Below are 23,167 nucleotides of genomic sequence, written 5' to 3' on the forward strand. Positions count from 1 at the left end.
AGTAGCTACGCTACTGTCTGTTAGGCCACATTCACACGTTGAGTGTTTCTTGAGGTTTTTTTTACCTCAGTATCTGTAAATCACAATTAGCAGTGGAACAATCTGAGGAAAAGTATAATAGAAGCACGTCACCACTTCTGTATTTTATACCCATTATTGGTTTTGGCTTACAAATACTGAGGTAAAAAACTCACCAAATATTCAAAGCGTGAACTTGGACTTAATATATGGTCACACTGAGGTGTTGTGAGAAGTTTTTTTGAAGCAAAAATTGTTCATAATCCCCCCCCAAAAAAATACTCCTTAAAGAGAACCTGTCACCCCAAAATCCAAGGTGAGCTAAGCCCACCGGCATCAGGGGCTTATCTACAGCATTCTGTAATGCTGTAGATAAGCCCCCGATGTATCCTGAAAGATGAGAAAAAGAGGTCAGATTATACTCACCCAGGGGCGGTCCAGGTACGATGTACGATATAATCTAACCTCTTTTTCTCATCTTTTAGGATACATCAGGGGCTTATCTACAGCGTTCCAGAATGCTGTAGATAAGCCCCTGATGCTGGTGGTGCTTAGCTCACCCTCGATTTTGGGGGTGACAGGTTCCCTTTAAGAACGTGGAGTTTTCACTCCAAATTTCAAGAAACAAAACACTTAGCGTGAACACGTGGTTAAACGGCATAAAAGCAAATTTTAGGTCTCATTCACACTTCCAATTTTTGCGTGTGAGTGGTATCTGTGGTTCTCACGGACAGCATTCATACCTATGATACTCTATGGGGCTGGGCACACGTCCATTTTTTTTTTCCCTCGAGTGAGTGGTCCGCAGAAAATACCAGACATGTCCGATTTTGATCCGAGGGTAGGATGAAAATTGTCAATGCAAGTCAATGGGTCTGGAAAATATCGGACCGCAGTCAGATAACATCAGACCACGGTCCGTTTTCACGAACTGTCAGAATGGAGAAGGGGGAAATTTTTTCTTTTTTTAATCGCTCCATGTAGGAGAAGATCGGATTACTCTGATCAAACTCTGATTGGAATAATTGGTCCGGATTTCTCGTACATGGAAAAACCAGATGTGTGAATGAGGCGTTAACCCCTTCACAACCTATGACGTATAGGGTTTTTATTTACAAATTTGGGAATCTTTTTTCTAACAGTTAACAAAAAAAGAACCTATACATGTTTGGTATCTGAGAACTCGTAATGTCCTGGAGAATCACAATGGCAGGTCAGTTTTATCATTTAGTGAATATGACAAAATAGAAAAAATAGAAAAAAACAATTGTGGAATTGCACTTGTTTTGCAATTTCACAGCACATGGAATTTTTTTTCCCACTATATAGTAAAATCAATGGTGTCGTTCAAAAACACAACTCGTCCCGCAAAAAACAAGAAATATGTAAAAAAAAAAAAATTCCCACTATATGGTAAAATCAATGGTGTCATTCAAAAACACAACTCGTCCCGCAAAAAACAAGAAAAATAAAAAAGTTATGGCTCTGGGAGGTAAAAACGGAAAATGAATAAAACTAATTAAAAAAATTATAAAAAAGCAATGTCATACAATACATTATGTAACCTACAACGATATTGAAAACTTCCCATCCCATAAAACAACAACAACAAAAAAATCTCACAAAAGATTGGAAAAAATACATTTTTCAAAATGCATGGCTGATAAGTTATAGGAGTAAATAAGTTTTTTTTGTAGGACGTCCATTTTAGGGACTTTTTTGTGGTATTTAAAAAATATATTTTCCTGTTTTTTTGTTTTTTAAGCAAGCATTTTTTTCTGCTTTTCTCACTTATTTTATCATGAGAATACCGAGGGGAAAAATGGCACACCAACAGAATGTGTTTTTTAAAGACCGTCAGTATACAAAATGCAGCAAAAGTGAGTAAAAGGGCCACAAAACAAAGTAATAGTAGTGCGCTCTTTATTTCCCTAATTGCTGCATTTTAAAAAAATAAGCCAGGAAAAAATGCCACAGATGAGCGTATTTTTGCCCATCAGGCTGCACATGGACAACAATTTAAGTGCATATGAGCGATTTTCCTGCAGTAAAGTGGGACGTCGGGAGGCAGAGCTGACAGCTTTCTAAGGGCTTGTGCACACGCTGCGGATTCCATTGCGGATTTATTGCGGTTTCTAGTGCGGTTTCCGCTGCGGGTTTACACCTGCAGTTTTCTATTGGAGCAGGTGTAAACCCGCAGCGGAATCCGCACAAAGAATTGACATGCTGCGCAATATAAACAGCTGCCTCGTTTTTTTCCGCAGCATTTGCACTGCGGATTTCGTTTCCCATAGGTTTACATTGTACTGTAAACTTATGGGAAACAGCTGCGGAAACGCTGCGGTTCCGCAGCGAAATCCGCAGCGTGTGCACATACCCTAATGCTCATTTATCACTAAGCAGTTTTCCTGATGATCATTCCAGCCTCATTCACATGGCTGTAACAGGAATGAGAAAACGGTAAAATCCTGCTGCATGGGGAAAGGATCTTCTCCAGAGGTTGGACATGAAATCAGAGGTTTCAACTACACCATCCTTGTAAGTTTAGAGATACCTGACACACCAATGGCATATGACCTGCTATGGGGGGCGTAGTAAGTGCACCCGCACCTTAGGATGGAAGTGGTTGGCCACTACTTTTTTTATTAATGGCCTGCACACCATACGGCATGCGGACCCCCAAAGGTTGTTGTGTAGCCCGCTGAGCTGTCTGGGAGACGCCCCTACCTTCTTCCTATGTGCAAATGTATTCGAGTCTTTCAGACGCAAGTACATTTGAACACTGTGGCACCAGGACTGGGGCAGAGGAGCGCTCAGTCTCTGCCCGACGTGCAGCAGTCTGATGAAGTCAGCAAGCTGCTGATGTCATCACACTGCTGCTGGAGCCGGCTAGGCAGCAAAGATGTCGGCCCCCGGTGAGCGCTCCATGGAGGAGCTGAAGATTAAACGCGTTGTGGAGTGAGGCACTGTGTGCAGGTGGGGGGATATTATGGAGAGGGGCACTGTTTGAGGAGAGGGACAGTATAGAGAGGCTCAGGATATACTATAAAGAGTGGCACTATGAAGGGTTGTAACACCCCATGTAACCGGTTGTCATGCTTGGAGGCAAGGAGGATTCACTTTACCAGGTAACGCACCTACATGCAATACATTCTAAATCCAGGCCAGAAGTGGGAGCTCTGAACCCGGATTCAGGGGAGCTTCCCCAGCTTTAAGTATTCTGGTCTGGAGGAGGTTTAGGACAGTTGGTAGCAGACAGTGGAGGAGAGAGGAGTGAGAAGAGAGAGTGGGGCCCTGCAGCCACGAGTGGTGCTGCAGCTCCAGGAAAAGGAAGAGAACCTGAAGGGGTGCAGTGATAGTGAGCACTTGAGGAGAGAAGCAAAGGAGAAGAAAGGAGCTTGGAGGGGAACTGTGACCGGGCACCCTCTGAGCAGAAGCGCATGCAGGGGGAGCCCGGGGCTGTGTTGAACTCCAAGTCTCACAGCAGAACTGGAGGGCAAAGGACTTTATGTAGTCTGCACGCACCGACACCCGCAAGTGCAGCAGTACACAGAGAGCCCGGGTCGTGATAGAGACCCTGTAAAAAGGCTCACACTGTCCACCATACGGGTTACTGTCCCAGGACAGGAGAGAGAGGACTTTGTAAGGAAGCTACAGGCAGCAAAGACCTCGCAGACGAACGTGAGCAGGAAGGCTTACAATCCACACCTGGGAGAGGGATCCACCATTGCCTCCAGGTCGGCCGGACCACATCACCACCTGTTGCTGGTACCCTGGACTGTGGCTTGCTTCAACCAGTAAACCAGGTAAAGACATTGCAATCCTGTGTCCTTCATTTATTCTGGCACCACACCACTCTGGCCAAATACAACGGTAGCCCTGGGGACCCAGCTTAACCTGTGGGAAGCGATACCATCTTAGCTGCCATAGCATCACCCCCAGAGGACCCCTTTAAGCAGCGTCGGTCACCCCTGACCAAGTACCACAGGTGGCATCACAAACTTTTATTATTTTCAAGACCTCTTTAAAGACCGTCCCTTTTACTTGGGCGCCCAGGGCCACGGACCAGGTCGCCGCCACCGTGACCACCCTTTTAACGACGACCGGACCCAGTATCTTTCGCATTTTTTGTGCGGTTTTTACATGGGTTTTTTTTTTTGCATTTTTTCCGGAGCTTTCCCAATGCATTAAGTAGCGGGAAAAATGCAAAAAATCCGCAAAATTAATGAACATGCTGCTTTTTTTCGCAGAAAAAGACGCATCATGTGCACAAAAATTGCGGAATGCATTCTAAATGATAGGATGCATATGTATGCTTTTTTATGTGTTTTTATCGCGTTTTTATAGCAAAAAAGCACGAAAAATCCTGAACGTGTGCACATACCCTTTATGTTTATATGTTATACTACGTCTCATTAGTGCTGTGGTTCCTGTATGGTTTGCAGTCTGATGCCTCGTAATAACTCCCAGTATCTGGAGATGTATTAATGTACTAATGGTGGTTCTGGTGATGTGTTCATGTTAGTATACCATTAAATTTTTTTGCGACCCTTGGGACTGTTCAATATGGCAATGTGGCCTTTGGATCCAAAAAATGTTGTGCACTTCTAGGATAGGACATCAATTATAGCTTATCAGAAGGGGTGTGACACCCTGCACCTCCTGCAGCTATGGCTTAGGCTGGTGTACCACTTGCAACTGCAATGTGAGAAACTCACGCGAGTCTCTCGCCTCAATACCCGGCACTGCAGCTGGCGTTTTGGACCGGAGCATTCAGCTGCATAGAAATACATGCAGCCGCACACTCCGGTCCCGAGTGCTGGGTATTGAAGCGCGGGTTTCTCGCATTGCAGTTGCAAGTGGGACACCGGTCTTTTCCTCAGCAATGGCCATCAATATCTGTTCGATGGGGGTGCAACACCTGCCACCCTTGCCAATCAGCTGTTAATCATCGCGGTCCCCATTTGGGCTCCCAATCTAAATTTCCTATCACTATGTCTTTGGTGTGTGAAACCAGAGTAGATAGAGAAAACCCATACAAACTCTTTGCAGATGTTGTCCATATGTTGTGCAGATTTGAACCCATGGCCCCAGCACTGCAAGGCCACGGTGGCCCACAATGCATGTGTGGTATAAAAAGCATCAAGCTCTTGTTTAAATACTGATTTAATGTCTGCCATTACTACCTCTTGTGATAGGGAATTCCACAATCGGACTGCTCGAACTGTAAAGAATCCTTTCCTATTTAACTGCCTGAAGCCCCTTTCCTCCACACATAATAAATGTCCCCTTGTCCTTTGTAAGGCTACGTTCACATTTGCGGTGTGCGCCGCAGCGTCGTCGCCGCACCAAAACGCATGCGGCGTGCGGCCCTATCTTTAACATTGGGGCCGCATGGCGCCGCATGTACATGCGTTGTCATGCGTTTTGGTGCGTTGTACGCCGCATGCGGCGTTAGGGCGCACCTGTCAGGGCGCGGCAAACGCAACATGTTGCATTTTTTGGGCGGCGCAGACTTTGGAAAAAACGCATGCGTCGTGTTTGCGTCGTGTTTGCGTCGTCGATGCGGCTTTTTTCCCATTGACTTGTATTGACAACGCAGACGACGCAAGTACTTGCGTCGTGGTGCGTTGTACGACGCATGCGTTTTCCAATAAAAAATGCAAAACATTGTCTAGACTTTTGTCTAGACCAAAAAAAAACACTATATATATATAAAAAAAAAGGGGTTTGGCATTGTCTTTCACAAGGCTATTCACTACAGACAAGACTGAGAGGAGAATCTGCTTTCCAAACCTGTAAGTATATATTTCTCTTTGCATATTTTTTATTCTGTGTGTTATTTTTTGATTTGGATTTAATTTGTGCAATGTTTGGTCTGTGCTATTGTACGGTTATGGCACTGTGGGTTGTTAGTGAAAAATTGTGTTTTTTAATCTTGTTTTGATGTACTTCTGGCGTTATATGATGGCGTTTCTTGTCACCGGCCTTGCTTGGTTTTGGATTGGTTTTATGGATTTGGGGTTGTTCTGGTGTCATGCGGTTGTTCAATGTCTTTAAATTTGGCAGATTTTTATGTTAAATTTCTGTTGCATGTTTTTCTGGTTTCTATTGTTGGGGGTATCCGTATGGCATTTTCTTGGCTCATGTCTTGCTGTGTTTTATGCTGTTGGCATTTTTTTTTCTTTCCTTGAGTGTCTTTTCTTGCTGGTGGGGGGGCTGCATTTATGATGTTTCATTTGTATTGTATTGTTCTGTGCTGCTATGCCATTCTATTTTCAATTGTATTTTCCCTTTTTTTTTTTTTTTTTTTTTTTTAACTGATGGTTTTATGTCGTTTTCCCCATGGCTTCCGTATGTATCTCCTTTCTTGAATGTTTCCATTGAGAAGTGTGTAGTATGGCCTCTTTTTTTTTTTTTTTTTTTTTAGTTGGGGGCCTTTTTTTTTAAATTTATTGTGTTTTCTTTTCATTTGGACTATGTTTTATCTTTTGGGTTGCTGTATATTGTAACAGCGGTTGTCCCGTAATGTTTATTGCTTAGTATCTAGAATGTTATTTAGCGCCTTTTTCTGATGTATTTTGGTGGATGTCACCAGATGGTGTTGTTTTGGATTATGTCTTGTTGTAATTGTAAATTATGGCGTTCATAAGTTTGCTTTATTTCATTGTGCCTTTTTTTTTTCCAGTAGAAATTTTTAGGTGTCTATTTTTTCTGAATTTTATTTGGTTCTATTCTTGTATTGTTTCTTCTATTGTATTCTCTTGCAATGTATGGCGTTGTGGTGTCGCTTTTTGAGTTTGCATTGTCCTATCAGTCAACAGTCATTTGTGGTTGTTTTAATGTTTTGGGCCTATTTTACTGTATGTGGCATTGGATGTAATTTTTTGCTCATTTTTTTCATTGCAGAACAAACTTGCAAGAATGCCAAGTTCTTCGGAGCATAGCCAATCGGCGCGGGGGAGTGCGGTGAGTAATTATGTCTAGTTGCTTACAATTCGCTGCCATTTGTAGCATTGACAATAATTTTTGTATACAATTTTTCCAGGCTTCTTCAAGTGAGGGGGAAGACGGTCAGCGGGAGCAGAGAGATCGGGGCCAAGATGTGGCGTCAGGCCGGCGAGTGAGTATTTTTTTTCTTTATTTATTTTTTTTTCAGTAGCATCCTGCTGTGAGGAACATTACATTTGAGGAGCATCCTGCTTTCACTAGGGATGTTTACTAAGCTTAGGCCCCCGTCACACATAGCGAGATCGCTAGCGAGATCGCTGCTGAGTCACTAGTTTTGTGACGCAACAGCGACCTCAGTAGCGATCTCGCTATGTGTGACACGTACCAGCGATCAGGCCCCTGCTTTGAGATCGCTGGCCGTGTTGGAATGGCCTGGGCCGTTTTTTGGTCGTTGAGGTCCCGCTGACATCGCTGAATCGGTGTGTGTGACACCGATCCAGCGATGTCTTCACTGGTAACCAGGGTAAACATCGGGTTACTAAGCGCAGGGCCGCGCTTAGTAACCCGATGTTTACCCTGGTTACCCGGATGCTGCAGGGGGACTTCGGCATCGTTGAAGACAGTTTCAACGATGCTGAATTCGGTCCCCTGATCGTTGGTCGCTGGAGAGAGCGGTCTGTGTGACAGCTCCCCAGCAACCACACAACGACTTACCAACGATAACGGCCAGGCAGTATCGCTATTCGTGATCGTTGGTAAATCGCTATGTGAGACGGGGCCTTTGTACATTATAGATTTTCAGGGCAGCAAGTATTGGGGGAAGGTAAAATAAAGTTGAACTCCCTGCACACAAACATTCCAAAACACAGGTGTAGAAAACATCAATATACATACATCAAATGGCAAAGGATAGGGCAAAGGTACCTATCATTCCAGGTACTGGTGGTTGTTATTATTTGCATATTTTTAACCTATTTGTTTTCTAATTTTTCTAGGTTTCACAACGGGACCAAGGAGATACTGGAATTGATGTTGACCTCCTGATCTCCAGCATCCAGGAGCGTGGCCCGTTGTGGGACAGCCGTGACCCTCGGCACATGGACCAGGTGGTGTCGAGGCGTTTGTGGGCAGAGGTGGCAAAGTCGCTGTGGGATGGCTTTGACAGTGCCTCAGCGAAGGCCAAAGGCAACTTTAGTGAGTATTGCAGATACGCTGCTATGACCCATCTTGCCAGGATAAACACAACCGTGTGTGATGCGATCAACGCCTAAACTTTGCATCGCTCACGGTTGTTTTATCCTTTTAAAATGCTAAATATGTAACCATTTTTTTGTCTTTACATTCACAGTGAAAAAGTTGAGGACCAGATGGCGATCCATGAAGGACCGTTTCAATAAGGGGATCCGTGCTGCGGAGGAGCAAGCTCGGAGTGGTGCTGCTGCGTCCAAGTCGGTGCCGTACAAATACAACAGGGCCCTCCAGTTCCTAAGACCGGTCCTTACCCGCCGACAGTAAGTATTTTGGCCACATAACATATTGCACAGCCACATTGTACATTGCCCAGACACATAGCATATTGCACAGCCACATAGTACATTGCCCAGCCACGTACATTGTGCATCCACATAGTAGATTGCCAGGCCACTATATAGCAGCCACATAGTACACGTTCTAGCTACATATACACATAGTATATTTCCAAAGGAACATAGTGTATTGGCCATCCATGTAGTCATTGTAGCATTTTGGCCATCCTTTTACCCTAGTGGAATGATATATAGCCCATTAGTAATTTTTTGGTTAGGCGTGAGTCATTGTAGTCCATGACAGGTTACGTTCTGAGTCAGGGTAGTTCTGATCGCATGAATAATGATGACGTCTGGATCACATGATCCTAACGTCATGGCCGTTCCTGCGATCAGATCAGCAAAGTGTATTTATTTATTTTTTTTTTTTATAAATGTTTTTTTTTACTTTAAATTTTTTACTAATTTTGCGGCATAGGCAGCATCAAGAAAGATTTTTTTTTTTAAAATGTTTTAAAACGATGACAGAGGTATGCATTGACTTTTGCAGCGGGAATGACCAGTCATTTTCTACCGTAGGTATGTCCATGATTGTTATCGTCAGCCCTAATGGTCAGCTGGCGGTAACAATCAGCAATTTATTATAGGCAACACAGACTGTGAGACAGGGGATTGTAATGTATTGATGTGTCATGTAATGTTAATTTTTTAACAGGAGTTGGCGTATGTGATAGGTTATTAATTGAAGACTAATTTTTTCCTTATCTTTTCACAGGACACACAGCAGCACCCTCCAGCGAGCTCCCCCCTGTGAAGCGGAACTTCATGGATCGCCATCTGACCCGTCACAGCCCTCCCACAGCGACAGCAGGCTTGCACCACCATCATCTGGAGAACCGGCTGCCGGTACATCAGGTTTTCCCCTGCCCGAGGCCTCTGGCGCACCTTCGTTCGGGAATTCCCGACAGCGCCAGCGGGCCTCGGACAGGTCAGTCATGCCCGAATTTTTGCACTTGGGCACGGTGTTCCAGAACGGTTTCAAGGCGTTGAGCGATAAAATGTCCAGTATGGAACGGCGCCTTGAAATCCTGGAAGCCGAGCTCTCAAATCCGGCAAAGCATTTTTTAAGCACAATTGCTAAAGGCATGGTGGAAAACCTTACGCCGGAACTCCAGATTTCGGTGATGCAGGACTGCAACAATTCCTACGTGAGGGCTCTGCAGCAGTCTCGGCGCATGCAGTCAGCGACACTGCCAGTAGTACCGTCGCTGGCTAGCATGACTCCGACTACTGCTGCAGAGCCACTCCAGCCAACCCACCCTGGTCCAAGTGCCGAGCGACGCCACCACAGGCACCATAGCAGTGTGCCGCCGACTCCTGCTCCTGCCAGGCCCTCATCCTCCCGCAGCCATCATTCTAGGGGAGATCGTGGAAAGAAAAGAAAAAGAAAACACAAAAGCAAGAGGACACGCACTGAGGCTCTGGCTGCTCCAGTACAAACAACAAGTAGACGTAGGGGCTCTAGCCGCAGTAGGAGCAGCCAGAGCCAACCAAGAACCTCACAAAGGCTCGTGTTGCCTCCTCCCTCCCCTGCAGAGGTGGCGGTTTGCTCCCCATTAGACCTGCCATCCAGCCTCCTGGACTATAGGTCCACATCCTCCTCCTCCTCGTCGTCGTCATCCTCATTTTCCGCTCCCCATTCCGAAAAAGATACATACCATTCCCCCTTTGTGGCACAGGTTGATACCCCCTAAGTTTATTTCCCCTTTTTTTTTTCTGTTTCCCCCCAATAAAAAATTTTGGTTGTAATACAATATTTGCTCTTATTTACCTGTATACTTCTCAGCAAGTCACACCGTGCGCCGTCTACACATATTTTGTGCTTCAAACAACTCATATATGCAATGTCAGACACTATTTTTACCATTTTTATTTTGCCTTTTTTGGTGTGTCTCTCATTGCTGTATGAGGTGTTCACAAACAATAAAAGTGTATGAGGTGTTTTCAATCACTAAGGCTATGTGTCCACGCTCAGGATTGCATGAGGATTTGGTCATGATTTTACATAAGTATTTGTAACCCAAAACCAGGAGTGGGTGATAAATACAGAAGTGGAGCATATGTTTCTATTCCACTTTGCCTCTAATTGTTCCACTCCTGGTTTTGTATTACAAATACTGAAGAAAAATCGTGACAAAATCATCATGCAATCCTGAACGTGGACACATACCGTAAAGGTACCTTTACACTTAGCAATGCTGCAGCGAAACATACAATGATGCAGATCACTGCAGCATCGCTATTTGGTCGCTGGAGAGCTGTCTGTGTGACAGCTCTCCAGCGACCAACGATGCCGAGGTCCCCGGGTAACCAGGGTAAACATCAGGTTGTTAAGCGCAGGCCGCCGCGCTTCCGATGATTACCCTGGTTACCAGTGTTAAATGTAAATAAAACAACAGTACATACACTCAGAATTGCGTCCCCCGGCGTCCGCTTCCCTGCCCTGACTGAGTGACGGCCCTAACAGCAGAGCGGTCACATCACCGCTGTGCTGTGCATTCACTTTCCGGCCGGCGCTCAGTCAGTGCAGGAAGCATACGCTGGGGGACGCGAAGATGAGTATATGTACTGTTTTTTTTTAAAACTTTCACACTGGGAAACAGGGTAAATATCAGTTTACTATGCGCCGCCCTACGCTTAGTAACCCGATATTTACCCTGATTACCATTGTAAAACATCGCTGGTATCGTTGATTTTGCTGTCAAACACAACGATACACGGCGATCTGACAAACAAATAAATATGTTATATGGTATGGTATAAATTTTGTCTTTGAAGCAGGGTAGAAAACTTAAGAAAATTTTTTTATTAAAACACAACATTTTAAAAACAAAGGGTTCCAAGTTTTTTAGATAAGGCACATTACATTGGTGAACTATTTTTAGCATAGTCACACCAGAATACAGTCCAACAGTTTACTACACCATTGTATCTTGCCATGACAGACGGCCAACATCTGACACAAAATAGGCCGCAAAACGATCCCTCATCTGCGCAATTTCCACACTTGTCCTCAGAGGATGATCATGGAAATTGGGCAATGGGTTGGCTATGGTTTCATCGAGATCAACGTTCAGTCTCTCTTTGGCCAGAATAAAATTGTGGAGAACCACACACGCCTTCACCACCTCATCCACTGTCTCAGTTTTCAGATTAATGGCGGATCCTAATATCCGCCATTTTGAGACAAGGATGCCAAAGGCGCACTCCACAGTCCTTCTGGCCCTGGACAGTCTGTAATTGAACACCCTTTTCGTATGGTCCAAGCCCCGACTGGAGTAGGGTTTCAATAGGTTGGCAGACATTTGGAATGCCTCATCCCCAACCACAACAAATGGCATCGCAGGGCCTTCGGTGTGGGGAAGAGGTCGTGGCTGGGGGAAATTGAAATTGTTGCCATATAATTTTTGGCCCATATCCGAGTCTTTAAATGTGCGCGAGTCATTTGAACGGCCAAACGCACCAATGTCGACTGCGAGAAAACGGCAGTCCGCACCGGCAATTGCCATCAGCACAGTGGAAAAATATTTTTTGTAGTTGTAGAAAAGGGATCCACTTTTCCCTGGCTTGGTAATCCGTATGTGCTTGCCATCCACCGCGCCAATACAGTTTGGAAACGAACACACTTCCTCAAATTTCTCGGCGTTGGCCAACCAGATATCGCTTGTAGGGACGGGTAAAAATTCTTCCCGGAGATTATCCCACAAAGCGCGGCAGGTCTCAGCAATAATTCCGGAGAGAGTGGAGACTCCAATCCGGAACTGAAATTGAAGGGATCGCAAGGTCTCTCCGGTAGCCAGGAAACTGCCAAGAAGATAAAGAAATTACATTAGTACATTGCAATTTATAAAAGTACATTGACCATACCACCCCCAACAAAAATTAAGAAAAAAAAAAAAAAAAAAGGGAAGATGTGAACGTAGCCGAACATATCTCAGTCATTCAAACAGCTACGTACCGTAGAGTCACCAGCAGCCGCTCCTCTGCGGATATAGCTCTCCGGAGCTGAGTATCCTGCCTGCTAATGGCTCCTTCCACCCGACGCAGAAGATACCGGAAGCTCTCCTGAGACATCCTGGTGTACTCGAAATATTTCTCCAGGTTCTCATTCAGTTCGCCAAACAAGCTATGGTATGCTCCACGGCTCTCCCGGACTTCCAAGATAGGGTGTATCCAAAATCGGCGATGAATCCATCTCCGTTTTTCTCTTTCTCTTTGATGAGCACAGGCGACAGCATAGGCATGAGCCAAGGCAAATTCCATCTCCATATCCATGACGATACTGTCCATGGGACGCTCCATCATGAATACCAGCAAAATGGGAGGAATTCATGTCTGCCATGGTATATATACACAATTACATAAACACCAACCCTCTTCTAGCCATTGGTGGCCCTTATCTATTGTGTAGACACTTTTTTTTGTGGGTGGGATGAAGAATGACTCACTGCACAAAAAAACGCATGCGGCGCAAAACGCGTTTTTTTGTTGAAAACGCAACTGCGTTTACAAAAAACGCTGCGTTTTGCGCCGCATGCGTTGAAAGCATGCGGCGCAAAACGCAGCGTTGTGCATGCGTTTTGCTGCGTTTTTGTTTGCGTTGTGCGTTGCGGCGACGACGCTGCGGCGCACAACGCAAATGTGAACGTAGCCTAAGGTAGTTGGAAGACATAAATTGTGTCCTTTGTGTTGACCACACATATGTTAATACGTGGAAATGATATTACCATCTTTATTTCTAAGCTGAACAAACCCAACTTTTGTAACCTCTCATTATCAGAGAAGCCTTCCATCCATGTAATCTAGTTGCCTGGCTATCAACCGACTTTCCTTTATAGTTCTATGCCATCAGCATAGACACCATGAAAAAAACGTATACGATGTAGGTTATGATTTTTAGTGGCTACAGAGTAGTCTATTAGTTGGAAAAATATACAGCATGTTGACATACAGTACACCAACAGATACCAAAAATAAGGGGAATAGGTCCTATGGATAGCTTTATTGTGTGCACCCAGAGCTTTCCTTTGCATACATTTAACCCCTTAATGACCAGAGGTATTTTTGTTTTTGTATTTTCATTTTCTGCTCCCCTTCTTCCCAGAGCCATAACTTTTTTATTTTTTAGTCAAAATGGCCATGCGAGGGCTTGTTTTTCGTGGGACGAGTTGTACACGATGGGGTCACTGATGGGCAGGATTTCTGAGGTAAATGCCTTTGTCAAGAGATTAACAGTAGCATTTAACGGGTTAACAGCCGCGGATGGATCGCGATTCCACTCGCGGCTGTTGCGGGCACATGTACTGATGAGACATAGTCAGTATCACAAATAACTATTTGCATCCAGGTACCTTAGAGATGACATCTTCTCATTTTCATCTTTTTCATCTCCATGTAGTCTAGGTGCCATGAAGACTTTTGATATCTACAGCTCGTCTCTGCAGACTTCCATCTTATCTGGTCTTCTGCAGCACATCCCGACACAGGGTCCTTAAAAATAAGAGTGTGATTATAATGCCCTCTACATAAAAATATCTGTCCATACTATGCCTTAAATAAGCCCCTTATGGCAACCACAGTGGCAGCCCTTATAAGCTACATCTGCCACACAGTGCGCTTTAATGAGCTAGAACTACCACACTGTCTGCCCTTACTAGCTGTAACCACCACACAATCTGCCCATATGAAACATGGTCTATACCATGGCTGTCCCCTCTCCAATGCTTTCCCTCATGGTCACTGTATATCCACATTGTCACCCCAACCTGCAGTGCTAACCCCTCTTTTTACTGTGTCTTCATTTCACAATGCCCCCCACATATAATATAATGTATCCCACAGACCCACATATAATATAATGTTCCCCTCATACCCACATATAATATAATGGCCCCCACATATAATAAAATGTATCCCACAGGCCCACATATAATATAATATCCCCCACAGACCCACATATAATATAATATCCCCACAGACCCACATATAATGTAATGTTACCCACAGACTCACATATAACATAATGTCCCCACAGACCCACATATAATGTAATGTCCCCCACATACCCACATATAATGTAATGTTCCCCACAGACTCACATATAGCATAATGTCCCCACAGACCCACATATAATATTAAGTCCCTCACATATAATACAATGTATCTCACAGACCCACATATGATATAATGTTCCCCACGTACCCACATATAATATAATGTCCCCACAGACCCACAAATTAATATAGTGTCCCCACCTATGATATAATGTCCCCCATGGACCCACATATAATATAATGTCCCCACAGACCCACATATAATATAATGTCCCCACAGACCCACATATAATATAATGTTCCCACAGACCCACAAATAATGTCCCCACAGACCCACATATAATATAATGTCCCCACAGACCCAAATATAATGTCCCCACAGACCCACATATAATGTAATGTTCCCCACAGACCCACAAATAATGTCCCCACAGACCAACATATAATATAATGTCCCCACAGACCCAAATATAATGTCCCCACAGACCCACATATAATGTAATGTCCCCCACAGACCCACATATAATATTATGTTCCCCACAGACCCACATTTAATATTATGTCCCTCACATATAATACAATGTATCCCACAGACCCACATATGATATAATGTTCCCCACATATAATACAATGTATCCCACATACCCACATATAATATAATGTTCCCCTCATACCCACATACAATATAATGGCCCCTGTTGTGAATTTGCTTTTTGCTCCCTCTAGTGGTTACTAGTTTTTTGACTCTGGTTTTTCTGTCATTCCTTTTATCCGCACCTGGGTCGTTAGTTAGGGGTGTTGCTATATAAGCTCCCTGGACCTTCAGTTCTATGCCTGGCAACGTAGTTATCAGAGCTAGTCTGCTGTGCTCTTGTCTACTGATCCTGGTTCCAGTTATATCAGCTAAGTCTGCCTTTTGCTTTTTGCTATTTGTTTTGGTTTTGTATTTTTGTCCAGCTTGTTCCAAATCTGTGTCCTGACCTTTGCTGGAAGCTCTAGGGGGCTGGTGTTCTCCCCCCGGACCGTTAGACGGTTCGGGGGTTCTTGAATTTCCAGTGTGGATTTTGATAGGGTTTTTGTTGACCATATAAGTTACCTGTCTTTATTCTGCTATCAGTAAGCGGGCCTCTCTGTGCTAAACCTGGTTCATTTCTGTGTTTGTCATTTCCTCTTACCTCACCGTTATTATTTGTGGGGGGCTTCTATCCAGCTTTGGGGTCCCCTTCTCTGGAGGCAAGAAAGGTCTTTGTTTTCCTCTACTAGGGGTAGCTAGATTCTCCGGCTGGCGCGTGTCATCTAGAATCAACGTAGGAATGATCCCCGGCTACTGCTAGTGTTGGCGTTAGGAGTAGATATATGGTCAACCCAGTTACCACTGCCCTATGAGCTGGATTTTTGTAGTCTGCAGACTTCCACGTTCCTCTGAGACCCTCGCCATTGGGGTCATAACAGTTTGCCAGGCCAGTATTAAATGTTTAATGCATTGCAGAAGAGGGATTATAAGAAAGAAGATTCTGAGTTTTTTTTTTTTTTTTTTCTTCTTCCCCTTTACCTCAGAGTGGCTATGCTTGCTGCAGACATGAATGTCCAGACCTTGATTACAAGTGTGGACCAGCTGGCTACTCGTGTGCAGGGCATACAAGACTATGTTATCAGAAATCCTAGGTCAGAACCTAAAATACCGATTCCTGAACTGTTTTCCGGAGACAGGTTTAAGTTTAGGAATTTCTTGAATAATTGTAAATTGTTTTTGTCCCTGAGACCCTGTTCATCTGGAGACTCTGCTCAGCAAGTAAAAATTGTTATTTCGTTCTTACGGGGCGACCCTCAGGATTGGGCTTTTTCGCTGGCGCCAGGAGATCCGGCATTGGCTGATATTAATGCGTTTTTTCTGGCGCTCGGTTTACTTTATGAGGAACCCAATCTTGAGATTCAGGCAGAAAAGGCCTTGCTGGCTATGTCTCAGGGGCAGGACGAGGCTGAAGTCTATTGCCAAAAATTTCGGAAATGGTCCGTGCTGACACATTGGAACGAGTGTGCACTGGCCGCTAATTTTAGAAATGGCCTTTCTGAAGCCATTAAGAATGTTATGGTGGGTTTTCCCATTCCCACAGGTCTGAATGATACTATGGCACTGGCTATTCAAATTGACCGGCGGTTGCGGGAGCGCAAAACCGCAAATTCCCTCATGGTGTTGTCTGAACAGACACCTAATTCGGTGCAATGTGATAGAAAAACCACAAATTCCCTCATGGTGTTGTCTGAACAGACACCTGATTTAATGCAATGTGATAGAATCCTGACTAGAAATGAGCGGAAAATTCATAGACGCCGGAATGGCTTGTGCTACTACTGTGGTGATTCTACACATGTTATCTCAGCATGCTCTAAACGTATAGCTAAGGTTGTTAGTCCTGTCACCGTTTGTAATTTGCAACCTAAATTTATTCTGTCTGTAACTTTGATTTGCTCACTGTCGTCTTATCCTGTCATGGCGTTTGTAGATTCAGGTGCTGCCCTGAGTCTTATGGATCTGTCATTTGCTAAGCGCTGTGGTTTTACTCTTGAACCATTGGTAAATCCTATTCCTCTTAGGGGTATTGATGCTACGCCATTGGCAGCAAATAAACCGCAGTATTGGACACAGGTTACCATGTGCATGACTCCTGAACACCGCGAGGTGATACGTTTCCTGGTTTTACATAAAATGCATGATTTGGTTGTTTTGGGGCTGCCATGGTTACAGACCCATAATCCAGTCCTGGACTGGAAGGCTATGTCAGTCTCAAGTTGGGGCTGTCGTGGTATTCATGGGGATTCCCTGCCTGTGTCTATTGCTTCTTCTACGCCTTCGGAAGTTCCTGAGTATTTGTCTGATTATCAGGATGTCTTCAGTGAGTCTGAGTCCAGTGCACTGCCTCCTCATAGGGACTGTGACTGTGCTATAGATTTGATCCCAGGCAGTAAATTTCCTAAGGGAAGACTGTTTAATCTGTCAGTACCTGAACATACCGCTATGCGTTCATATATCAAGGAGTCTCTGGAGAAAGGACATATTCGTCCGTCTTCTTCCCCTCTTGGTGCGGGATTCTTTTTTGTGGCAAAAAAGGACGGATCTTTGAGGCCTTGTATTGATTATCGGCTTTTAAATAAGATCACTGTCAAATTTCAGTATCCTTTACCGCTGTTGTCTGACTTGTTTGCCCGGATTAAAGGTGCCAAGTGGTTCACCAAGATAGACCTTCGTGGTGCGTACAACCTTGTGCGCATTAAGCAAGGTGATGAATGGAAAACCGCATTCAATACGCCCGAAGGTCATTTTGAGTACTTGGTGATGCCTTTTGGGCTCTCCAATGCGCCTTCAGTTTTTCAGTCCTTTATGCATGACATTTTCCGGAAGTATCTGGATAAATTTTTGATTGTTTATCTGGATGATATTTTGGTTTTTTCTGAGAATTGGGATTCGCATGTGGAGCAGGTCAGGTTGGTCTTTAAAATTTTGCGTGAAAATTCGTTATTTGTCAAGGGCTCAAAATGTCTCTTTGGTGTACAGAAGGTTCCCTTTTTGGGGTTCATTTTTTCCCCTTCTGCTGTGGAGATGGACCCAGTCAAGGTCCGAGCTATTCTTGATTGGACTCAGCCCTCGTCAGTTAAGAGTCTTCAGAAGTTCTTGGGTTTCGCTAACTTCTACCGTCGTTTTATCGCTAATTTTTCTAGCATTGTGAAACCTTTGACGGATATGACCAAGAAGGGCTCCGATGTAGCTAACTGGGCTCCTGCTGCCGTGGAGGCTTTCCAGGAGTTGAAACGCCGGTTTACTTCGGCGCCTGTTTTGTGCCAGCCCGATGTCTCACTTCCCTTTCAGGTTGAGGTGGATGCTTCAGAGATTGGAGCAGGGGCCGTTTTGTCGCAGAGAGGCCCTGGTTGCTCTGTTATGAAACCTTGTGCCTTTTTCTCTAGGAAGTTTTCGCCTGCCGAGCGAAATTATGATGTGGGCAATCGGGAGTTGTTGGCCATGAAATGGGCATTTGAGGAGTGGCGTCATTGGCTCGAGGGTGCTAAGCATCGTGTGGTGGTCTTGACTGATCACAAAAATCTGATGTATCTCGAGTCTGCTAAACGCCTTAATCCGAGACAGGCCCGCTGGTCATTGTTTTTCTCCCGCTTTGATTTTGTTGTCTCGTATTTACCAGGTTCAAAGAATGTGAAGGCCGATGCTCTTTCTAGGAGCTTTGTGCCTGATGCTCCTGAAGTCGCTGATCCTGTTGGTATTCTTAAAGATGGAGTTATCTTGTCAGCTATTTCTCCGGATCTGCGACGTGTGTTGCAGAGATTTCAGGCTGATAGGCCTGAGTCTTGTCCACCTGACAGACTGTTTGTCCCGGATAAGTGGACTAGCAGAGTCATTTCCGAGGTTCATTCCTCGGTGTTGGCAGGTCACCCGGGAATTTTTGGCACCAGAGATCTGGTGGCCAGGTCCTTTTGGTGGCCTTCCTTGTCAAGGGATGTGCGGTCATTTGTGCAGTCCTGTGGGACTTGTGCTCGAGCCAAGCCTTGCTGTTCTCGTGCCAGCGGTTTGCTCTTGCCCTTGCCTGTCCCGAAGAGACCTTGGACACATATCTCCATGGATTTCATTTCTGATCTTCCGCTATCTCAGGGCATGTCCGTTATCTGGGTGATATGTGATCGCTTCTCCAAGATGGTCCATTTGGTTCCTTTGCCTAAGCTGCCTTCCTCTTCCGATCTGGTTCCTGTGTTTTTCCAGAACGTGGTTCGTTTGCACGGCATCCCTGAGAATATTGTGTCAGACAGAGGATCCCAGTTCGTTTCCAGGTTCTGGCGATCCTTTTGTAGTAGGATGGGCATTGATTTGTCGTTTTCGTCTGCTTTCCATCCTCAGACTAATGGACAGACGGAGCGAACCAATCAGACTTTGGAGGCTTATTTGAGGTGTTTTGTCTCTGCTGATCAGGACGATTGGGTGACATTCTTGCCGTTGGCTGAGTTTGCCCTTAATAATCGGGCTAGTTCCGCCACCTTGGTTTCGCCTTTTTTCTGCAACTCTGGTTTCCATCCTCGCTTTTCTTCGGGTCATGTGGAGCCTTCTGACTGTCCTGGGGTGGATTCTGTGGTGGATAGGTTGCAGCGGATCTGGAATCATGTGGTGGACAACTTGAAGTTGTCACAGGAGAGGGCTCAGCGCTTTGCCAACCGCCGCCGCGGTGTGGGTCCCCGACTACGCGTTGGGGATTTGGTATGGCTTTCTTCCCGCTTTGTTCCTATGAAGGTCTCCTCTCCCAAATTTAAACCTCGTTTTATTGGGCCTTACAAGATATTGGAAATCCTTAATCCTGTATCTTTTCGTCTGGATCTTCCTGTGTCGTTTGCTATTCACAATGTATTTCATAGGTCCTTGTTGCGGCGGTACATTGTGCCTGTAGTTCCTTCTGCTGAGCCTCCTGCTCCGGTGTTGGTTGAGGGCGAGTTGGAGTACGTGGTGGAGAAGATCTTGGATTCTCGCCTCTCCAGGCGGAGGCTTCAGTACCTGGTCAAGTGGAAGGGCTATGGTCAGGAGGATAATTCCTGGGTGGTCGCCTCTGATGTTCATGCGGCCGATTTAGTTCGTGCCTTTCATGCCGCTCATCCTGATCGCCCTGGTGGTCGTGGTGAGGGTTCGGTGACCCCTCACTAAGGGGGGGGTACTGTTGTGAATTTGCTTTTTGCTCCCTCTAGTGGTTACTAGTTTTTTGACTCTGGTTTTTCTGTCATTCCTTTTATCCGCACCTGGGTCGTTAGTTAGGGGTGTTGCTATATAAGCTCCCTGGACCTTCAGTTCTATGCCTGGCAACGTAGTTATCAGAGCTAGTCTGCTGTGCTCTTGTCTACTGATCCTGGTTCCAGTTATATCAGCTAAGTCTGCCTTTTGCTTTTTGCTATTTGTTTTGGTTTTGTATTTTTGTCCAGCTTGTTCCAAATCTGTGTCCTGACCTTTGCTGGAAGCTCTAGGGGGCTGGTGTTCTCCCCCCGGACCGTTAGACGGTTCGGGGGTTCTTGAATTTCCAGTGTGGATTTTGATAGGGTTTTTGTTGACCATATAAGTTACCTGTCTTTATTCTGCTATCAGTAAGCGGGCCTCTCTGTGCTAAACCTGGTTCATTTCTGTGTTTGTCATTTCCTCTTACCTCACCGTTATTATTTGTGGGGGGCTTCTATCCAGCTTTGGGGTCCCCTTCTCTGGAGGCAAGAAAGGTCTTTGTTTTCCTCTACTAGGGGTAGCTAGATTCTCCGGCTGGCGCGTGTCATCTAGAATCAACGTAGGAATGATCCCCGGCTACTGCTAGTGTTGGCGTTAGGAGTAGATATATGGTCAACCCAGTTACCACTGCCCTATGAGCTGGATTTTTGTAGTCTGCAGACTTCCACGTTCCTCTGAGACCCTCGCCATTGGGGTCATAACAGGCCCCCACATATAATATAATGTATCCCACAGACCCACATATAATGTAATGTTCCCCACAGACCCACATATAATATCCCCACAGACCCACATATAATGTAATGTTCCCCACAGACTCACATATAACATAATGTCCCCACAGACCCACATATAATGTAATGTCCCCCACAGACCCACATATAATATTATGTCCCCCACAGACCCACATATAATATTATGTCCCTCACATATAATACAATGTATCCCACAGACCCACATATGATATAATGTTCCCCACATATAATACAATGTATCCCACAGAACAAATATAATATAATGTCCCCACATATAATACAATGCATCCCACATACCCACATATAATATAATACCCCCACATATAATATAATGTATCCCACAGACCCACATATAATATAATGTTCCCCTCATACCCACATATAATATAATGGCACCCACATATAATATAATGGCCCCCACGTATAATATAATGTATCCCACAGACCCACATATAATATAATGTCCCCACAGACCCACATATAATGTAATGTTCCCCACAGACCCACATATAATATAATATCCCCACAGACCCACATATAATGTAATGTTCTCCACAGACCCACATATAATGTAATGTTCCCCACAGACCCACATATAATATAATGTCCCCACATATAATACAATGTATCCCACAGACCCACATATAATATAATGTTCCCCTCATACCCACATATAATATAATGGCACCCACATATAATATAATGGCCCCCACGTATAATATAATGTATCCCACAGACCCACATATAATATAATGTCCCCACAGACCCACATATAATGTAATGTTCCCCACAGACCCACATATAATATAATATCCCCACAGACCCACATATAATGTAATGTTCCCCACAGACCCACATATAATGTAATGTTCCCCACAGACCCACATATAATATAATGTCCCCACATATAATACAATGTATTCTACAGACCCACATATAATATAATGTCCCCACAGACCCACATATAATATAATGTTCTCCTCATACCCACATATAATATAATGGCCCCCACATATAATATAATGTATCCCACAGACCCACATATAATATAATATCCCCACAGACCCACATATAATGTAATGTTCCCCACAGACCCACATATAATATAATGTCCCTCACAGACCCACATATAAAATAATATCCCCACAGACCCACATGTAAGTCTACGTTCACATTAGCGTTCGGCGCCGCAGCGTCGGGCGCCGCAGTGTCGCCGCATGCGTCATGCGCCCCTATATTTAACATGGGGGCGCATGGACATGCGTTGTGCTGCGTTTTGCGACGCATGGCCGCAAGCGTTGGGCGCAGAGAACGCAACAAGTTGCATTTTTTTTGCGTCCAACTTTCGGCAAAAAAGGACGCATGCGTCGCAAAACGCAGCGTTTTAGCGTACGTTTTGTTGCGGTTTTGTTTGCGTTGTGTGTTGTGTCGCCGACGCAGCGGCGCACAACGCAAATGTGAACGTAGCCTAATATAATGTCCCCCAAAGACCCACATATAATATAATGTCCCCCACATACCCACATATAATCTCCCCACAAATAACATAATCTCCCCACGGACCCCTTCCCCAGTCAGTGGCCAAATAATATAAGAAAAATATCTTATTTAGTCTAGAAAAAAGACGACTGAGGGGCGATCTAATAACCATGTATAAGTATATAAGGGGACAATACAAATATCTCTCCGAGGGTCTGTTTATACCAAGGAAGGTGACGGGCACAAGGGGGCATTCTCTGCGTCTGGAGGAGAGAAGGTTTTTCCACCAAAATAGTAGAGGATTCTTTACTGTTAGGGCAGTGAGAATCTGGAGTTCCTTGCCTGAGGAGGTGGTGATAGCGAACTGAGTCGAGGGGTTCAAGAGAGGCCTGGATGTCTTCCTGGAGCGTAACAATGTTATATCTTATAGTTATTAGGTCCTTTAGAAGGACGTAGATCAGGGGATTTATTCTGACGGAATATAGGCTGAACTGGATGGACAAATGTCTTTTTTCAGCCTTGCTAACTATGTTACTATGTTATACTCCCCTATTCCAGGCTCCGGGTGCA

At 44.7% G+C, this 23,167-nt stretch overlaps 1 protein-coding gene across 1 annotated transcript; it reads left to right on the forward strand.

Moving 5' to 3' along the window:
* The first annotated feature begins 8,014 nt into the window (after positions 1–8,014).
* Positions 8,015–10,624, forward strand: LOC143776710 (uncharacterized). Its single transcript, XM_077266392.1, has 3 exons — positions 8,015–8,163; positions 8,318–8,480; positions 9,271–10,624. Exons 1-3 carry the CDS (start codon positions 8,067–8,069, stop codon positions 10,247–10,249), a joined length of 1,239 nt encoding a protein of 412 aa, XP_077122507.1. The 5' UTR covers positions 8,015–8,066; the 3' UTR covers positions 10,250–10,624.
* Positions 10,625–23,167: the final 12,543 nt, after the last annotated feature.

Source organism: Ranitomeya variabilis, chromosome 5 (genome assembly GCF_051348905.1).
Source record: "Ranitomeya variabilis isolate aRanVar5 chromosome 5, aRanVar5.hap1, whole genome shotgun sequence".
In the NCBI taxonomy this organism is placed as follows: Eukaryota; Metazoa; Chordata; class Amphibia; order Anura; family Dendrobatidae; genus Ranitomeya; species Ranitomeya variabilis.